This window comes from Mirounga leonina, unplaced genomic scaffold (assembly GCF_011800145.1).
Source record: "Mirounga leonina isolate KUSES-001 unplaced genomic scaffold, KU_Mleo_1.0 Mir_91, whole genome shotgun sequence".
Taxonomy (NCBI): domain Eukaryota; kingdom Metazoa; phylum Chordata; class Mammalia; order Carnivora; family Phocidae; genus Mirounga; species Mirounga leonina.
Genome location: NW_023270839.1, coordinates 18,460,945 through 18,467,423, shown reverse-complemented (window position 1 = coordinate 18,467,423; position 6,479 = coordinate 18,460,945). Strand labels below are relative to the sequence as shown.

Below are 6,479 nucleotides of genomic sequence, written 5' to 3'. Positions count from 1 at the left end.
AGGAGGCCAGGCTGCCCCTTGGCCCTCTTACAGTGTTGCTGCCCCCTCCAGCCCAATGCTTTCCTCCTCAAGGGAATTCAGAGGGCCCCAGTGGTCAGGGAAGTCATGCAAAAACTCCATGCTAGGGGTTGATGGTCTCCTGGCTCCCAAGAATTGCTGGACACTGGCGTCCAGGACTACCCAAGGGAAGGAAGTCCCCCACACCAGGGCCCTAAGATTAGGTTGACTGACCCTACACCTCTCTCCCCTCTGCATGTGGCAGTCAGCTTTCTTTCTGCCTCCAGGTATGGCTGCCCCAGGGCACTAGATCCTGGAAGATGCACAGATAAGGCTGTTCTCTGCCAAGAATCCCTGCTCTCGAGGGCGTAGGGAGCCCCCTGTTCCCAGCAGTCAGGTAGTGGGAGTGTTAAGGAGTTGGAGAAAACCTCACTGGGCACAGTTGCGGGGTGAGCCCCAGGGACCCCCCCTCCCAATACCAGAGGCAGGCTTGGACTGGGCTCCTACCATTTTGATTGTTACCTCCCACCTTCCCATCTCTAAAGGGGAGTAGATGATCCAGGATGTTGCTTCCTAAAACATGGTCAGGAAGGTCTGAGACATCTCCTCAGTGAGTGGGGGGTGTGGAGCCCTTACAGATCGCCCTAGTGTGGGAGACTGAGGAAAGGATTCTAGTATTTCCTCCACAGCCTCCAGTCCCTAGGCTCCCCCTTCACGGTGCCTAGGTCAACTGAGGGCTGGAAGCAGCAGCCTCTCACTGGGGTTAGGCAGTGTTACCAGGGTCCTACCAGGTTCTCTTGAAGCTGGTGGGTATCTTCCGAGGTAGGAAGTAGAGGGGGCCAATTGGAGGGCTCCCTGGCTCTAGACAGCTTGCAGAGAAGCTTCTGGGGAACCAGGCTGCTGAAGAGTTGAAACAGCCACTTTCACTTTGAGGAGTGTCAGGCTAAGAGAAGGGGAAGGAGGAAAACCAAGCAAAAGAGAGGCTCTCTTGGACTTTCAAAACATGACTCTGAGAGTCGCCACTTGGGATGAAATCCTTGGACCACATCTGATCCCCTAGTTCAAACGGTGGAAAGTTTATTTACAAATATCTGTACAGTTTGAGTGACAGGTCAAGACTCCAATGAAGCAAAGAAAACAAAAGCATTCTTTCTGAAGGGAAGTTGTAGGCAGTAGACTTTCCCTGCACCTGTCAGGAGCCAAGACAGACAGACAGACCTATACATCATGAGCTAGGCTGATGGACATTGGCCTTCTTGCTTCTTGGAAGGAAGTGAAAAATGTACAAAACAGCCTTAGGTGCCGCACCCTTCAACACTGAACCACATGGAGCGGGGTGCGTGTGGAGTAGGGAGCCACGGCAGCAACTCCCCAGCCTAAGAAAGACCGAGAACTGCCAAGAAACCCAGCTGGGGTGGGGGCTTTGGGGGAGGGGGACCAAGCCAAAGTCTCACGCCTGGTCAAGATCTCGGTTCAGAGGCCTTGCCTCAGTGGAGATTGGAGACAAGTTCTCGGTCCTGACTCCAATCACCGAGGAGACTACTCAGGAGATATGCTGCTTGGCCTCTCTCCTAGCCGTGTGCTGGCGTCTCGGAAGCAAGTTTCAGCAGCTGCGTGGGGGGAGGCAGGGGCAAAGTGGCTACAGTGTGATGCAGTTTTAATAAAAATTTTATTACACAGCCATAATGTAATCGACACTTCTCCAAATCCAAATGATACTAAATACAGATCTACATGGTGGATCAGAATGACTCCAGCAAATTATATGGATTCTATAATTTCATGTCTTTGAAAACCAGAAAGAAAAAAACAGTCCAGGTTTGTCATGATAGGAGAGGTCCCAGCAGCCTCTAGGACTCTGCCGGAGTCCGGGCAACGGTTCGCAGTCTGTGATTCCACATTTACACAAGAGTCTGTAAAGGGTTTCGGTCAATGGACTGTTCAAGTATAGATGATTTTAATGAGTCCATCGCCCACCTTTGCCCAACCGAACTGCGACACAGCCTACCGCAGAGCTGTGTTACAGTCACAGTTCACCAAGTTTACAGTCACAATACTTTTTAAAAAACCATCCATTGCTGCTTCTTTTTCAAATAAAAAAAGTGTAAACTAAGTTAAAGCAACACCGAGGCTCCACTAAACCCAGATGAGTCACCAAGTTCATTTTTCTGTTTAAATACAACTGAAGTCCGTGATTTCCCATCATCCCACTTCCTTACGGAAAAGTAGGGTGAAGAAGTACAAAGCGGAGCCTCTAAGTTCCTCTCCCTCTCGTGGGACTCAGCAGCTCTCAGCTGTTTCTTTAGCTTAGTTCTGGGTATACAGAGTCAGCTGTACTTTGTTCTGAAAAGATTTGTTAAATGCCGCTTTTATTTACACTTGGAGCTTTACACCTGAGAATGATTATCAAGCAGTCAGCTTATCTCTTTTCAAACATTTCATAAAGACACACACACTTCTTTGCTGGCTTCACCCTAGCTGCACAACAACATATATGCTTACCATATATATATGTATACACACACACAAAACTGCACATGCTTGGAACACCTGCAACCTAAATCCTTTTTGTGTTCGTTCTCTCCGCATTCACGTTGAATACTTTCTCTTAAAGAAACGAGACAAAATATTATTCTTTCTGAAACAGCAAAACAGATTCACTAGGAAGAGACACGTACATGGGGTGGGGAGAAGATATAGTCTGTGTTCAGCCACGAAGCTGCGGGCCGTACCCATGGGGTGAGCAAGATGCCTGTGCTGCCCCGTCTGGTACCTGGCCGGGGGCTTCCCTCCCACCTGCCGGGACACAGCCTACAGGGCAGGGGCCACACGGGGTGCTTTCTGGGAGGTGGGACGGGAGGGGAGGTTACACAGCTACAGCAGTCAGGCCTGTTTAGTAAGAAGAATCACATTTAATGAGTTTCTTTCTTGCGGTTTCAGATGCTCGAGTACAGCTGAAAAAAATCTGAAACGGCTATAGACCCATGACAGACTGATACAAAGAGTACTGCAGTTTAAAAAAATGATAAAAAAATCCACACACTTACAGACACACACACACACACACACACACTCTCTCTCTCTCAAATAGCCCCCCCCCTCCCCACAAATGTACACTTTTTGGAAACTAAATTGGATTTGAAAACCTCTCTTCTGCAGAGATGGGAAGAAGAGAAAGATGAGGAGAGAGGAAGGAGGACTGCAGGTGCCCAGTCCCCACTCCCTCCACAAGGGTCCGGTGCCAAATGGTCAATGGTTGGGTCCGAGGCAGCCCACGGAGGAGACTGCCGAGTGCCGCCGCTGTCGCCACCAGGGGCTCCAGCAAGAATCCCAGCTCCACGCTAATACTGAATGTGTGCAGAGTGGCCAATGAACTGTGCTGGTTTAAAAACAAAAACAAAAAACAAACGAAACAAAAAAAAAAAAGGCAAACACAAATCTAAAGACATGGATAAAGCCCAAGAGAGCCCAGGCCCACACTGGGTGAGAGGCCTGGCGGGTGGGTGGGAGATGGTGCAGACAGGGGAGGTCTTTACAGCAAATGGTTTATATTACAGATGACTGGCAGTTTGAGAGTCTCTTCCCAGTTCTACTGCTGCTCCAGCCCAAAGAGGGCAAATCAAAGGCAAAGAGGAAAAGAGGACACTGTGGTGGGGCATGCAGGGTCAGAAGCAGCAGGCTGGGTGTGCTCAAATAAGCCCTCGTCGTTTTTTGTAGTCTTCCAGGTTTAGCGATCTCCTTGGAGCCCCGTCTTTGGCTGGGGGAGCTTTGGAGGTGATGGCCAAAGCCTTGGACTCTGTGGGAGAGAAGAGCAAGTCGGCATCTGAGGAGCCCCCGAGGCCCTTGTGAAGTCCCGCGCGGCGGCACTCCTCCGGTAGCCTCCGTCTCAAGCATGCGCGCAGCCCCGCTCACTCTGGCCTCTGGAGCCACGCTGGAGTGGACGCGGCACTTTTCCCCGGACACCGCGCCTCCCTGCTGGCCAAGTCAGCCCTGGTGCCGTCTGGTCCTCGGCCTGATATCACCGCTCGCCCCCCTCACCTACCCGAGCTGGGAACTTGCAGATCAATCTTCACGTCGAAATCATGTACTTTGAACAAATCTTCCGAGAGGTCGCTGGCTGACTTAGAATTCAGATCTTTATCCTTTCCCTGACCCTGCAGTGTGAAGGGGAAAAGCATCAAAGTATAAATGCAAGTGAGCTTAAGAGGCGGCGGCCGCTAACGGTCAAAAAAGCTTCGGCTCAAGTCGACCGGCTCTTTCTGGCTCCTTCTCTCACAGGGGCTTTAGGAGAGGCCACAGGAAGGTTTCTTCTCTGAAGCCTAAAAGAGCAAGGGAAGGCTCATGTCTGTGCTGTGGGGGACGAGGGCTTAAGACAATAAGCTACCTTCTGACCCAAGATTTCAGAAATTCCTGGGACAGTCTGGCCTCCACAGGAAAAGACCTAACTTATGCAAAAAACTGCTTCTAAATGGGCAGTTTCTCTGTTAACATTTTAGTTCTCAAAGAGCTTTCACCTTTACAACCATCTGATCGTTGTGTGTCATCAGCTTCTCCTAATTATCTTGTGAGGCAGCAGGACAGAGTATTATTCCCATTTTACACGTGAGAAAATGTCGATCAGAGGGCTAGGTATCAGTCGCCTAAAGCTGTAATCAAGGCCTCAGTTAAGTAGTGGTGTTGGGTTTAGCATTTAGGTTTTCAAAGTCAAAATTCAGTAGCTGTTTATCGTATTTGTAAAGAATCAGGATGGAGAAAGGGCTGCAAGTGGGACGCTATGTTCCCCCAGGTGGGAAGAGTCAGGCCTAACCCAGGCCGAGTGTCCGGGCCGGCAGCCTGCGGGCCACAGGGCAGCACCGCACTTGCCTTGCTCATTTCCTTCGGAGCATCTGGTAACACTCCGGAACCGTATTTTGCATTCAGCTGGGCCAAGATGGCAGCTTGAACAGCTGGGTCTCTGGACTGAGGGAGAAATTAAGTTATTTTAGAGATTATTTAACACTCACACAGTGCAACGCCAGATTCTCTCCCATCGACCATGCTAACATCACAAGCACCACAGTGGACCCATCAGCAGCTCAGTGGGGTTTTCCTCAAGGCAGCAAAGAGAGGCAATTAAAGCTCTGAAGCCCAGCCCAGGCCGGCCTGGCCCTAGGTGGCCCAGCCTCCACAGTCCTAATGTCTGCTGCATCGGTAAACCCACCCCGACACAGGAGGGGTGAGTCTGGAGGTGTCTACAAATCCGTGCCAGGTTTTCACTCCCTGTATGGCCTACAGCAAGATTTAAAAAAAAAAAAAGAAAAAGAAAAAGAGGTAGCCAGACCCAAGAGTTCGAGGCAAGCAAATCCCACTAAGACATTATTTTTAACTTCCTTATTAATGTCCTAATGGAATTCATTTTATGTCCTAGAATCTAGGTCCTGACTAAAAACGTCCTCTTTCAGCACTCACATTAGAAACAATGGTAGGTTTGCACTGCCGCCTCGTAAAGGGATCCATCTGTTGGTTTTTCATGTTGTGACTTTCAGCCTGAAACAGAGAGCATGCATTACAGAACTGTGCCTCCTTTTCCCCGCCTTTCGTTGATCCTAAGCTTACGTATAAATAACAGTCTTGGCAAGGGCTAAAGAAAGTCCAGAGTGGTCTCTCATCCTCTTCCCTTCAAGAACACCAGAGCAGATATGGGGGCAGCAACCGAAAGAACAAAAGCGCAAGTCGATAAAGACGAACACCTGTGGAGCGGAAGCTAAGGGAAGGGCAAGGTAAGACGGGCAGGAGACTGCTGCTTTGCGTTATCCATCAGTAAATCCTACGGGTATATGTGAGCACCCAGAGCACGTGTGTGTGAAGGGTACATGTTACGCCAGCAACTACACAAATAAACGGGAGCAAGATATATGGAAGATTTCGTATCGATTTAGTCATTAAAACTGTCTTCAGCGATCCAAATGCAGTTGTCTTACTCACCACAAGGGCCTTCTCAGACTCCACAATGTTCCACTCCCGGTTCCGCTGGTTGATGTAACTGTGGGTGAGTGAAAGGGGGAGTCAGTGCGCTGCGGAAGGAGGGAGGGAACCCCTCAGCCCGGACCCCGGAGCCACACGGAGCCAGCGCAGCGCAGCGTGTGCAAGGCCACGGGCTCTCCTGACGACTGTGACAAGGTCCGTGGGTCCAGAGTAGGAGCCCAACGGAAACAGGCCCTGTAACACACCTGATGGCGGATATGTTCTTGGTCCGCTGGCGGTCCAGGGCCTCTGCCCGCTCCTCCAGCTCATTCAGCTGGTCTTGGATCTGTTTGGCCTTGTCCTGATCCCCCAGGTCCTCAGCCATGGCCTGCACACAGATAGACGTGTGAGTTTTGGGCCATGACGGGCCCTGTATCAAGTGTCCCCTTACTTCCAGCACAGGCGAGACAGCTCACGTGATGAACAAACGACAGGAAATATGACAGGACACTGAAAACAAGCTTTACAAATGCAAGGTA

The 6,479-nt window shown here is 50.4% G+C and overlaps 1 protein-coding gene across 2 annotated transcripts in view; it reads right to left on the bottom strand.

Moving 5' to 3' along the window:
- Nucleotides 1-1,647: 1,647 nt before the first annotated feature.
- RTF1 (RTF1 homolog, Paf1/RNA polymerase II complex component) overlaps nt 1,648-6,479 on the bottom strand; it is a 53,898-nt gene continuing 49,066 nt past the window's right edge. For both annotated transcript variants that reach the window (XM_034993524.1, XM_034993525.1), the window contains exons 13-18: nt 6,207-6,328; nt 5,962-6,019; nt 5,446-5,523; nt 4,861-4,956; nt 4,040-4,151; nt 1,648-3,793 (exon numbers count right to left, since the gene is read on the bottom strand). In XM_034993524.1, the coding sequence (XP_034849415.1) occupies nt 3,687-3,793; nt 4,040-4,151; nt 4,861-4,956; nt 5,446-5,523; nt 5,962-6,019; nt 6,207-6,328 (573 nt within the window). In that variant the 3' untranslated portion in view covers nt 1,648-3,686. The remainder of the gene's footprint in view (nt 3,794-4,039; nt 4,152-4,860; nt 4,957-5,445; nt 5,524-5,961; nt 6,020-6,206; nt 6,329-6,479) is intronic.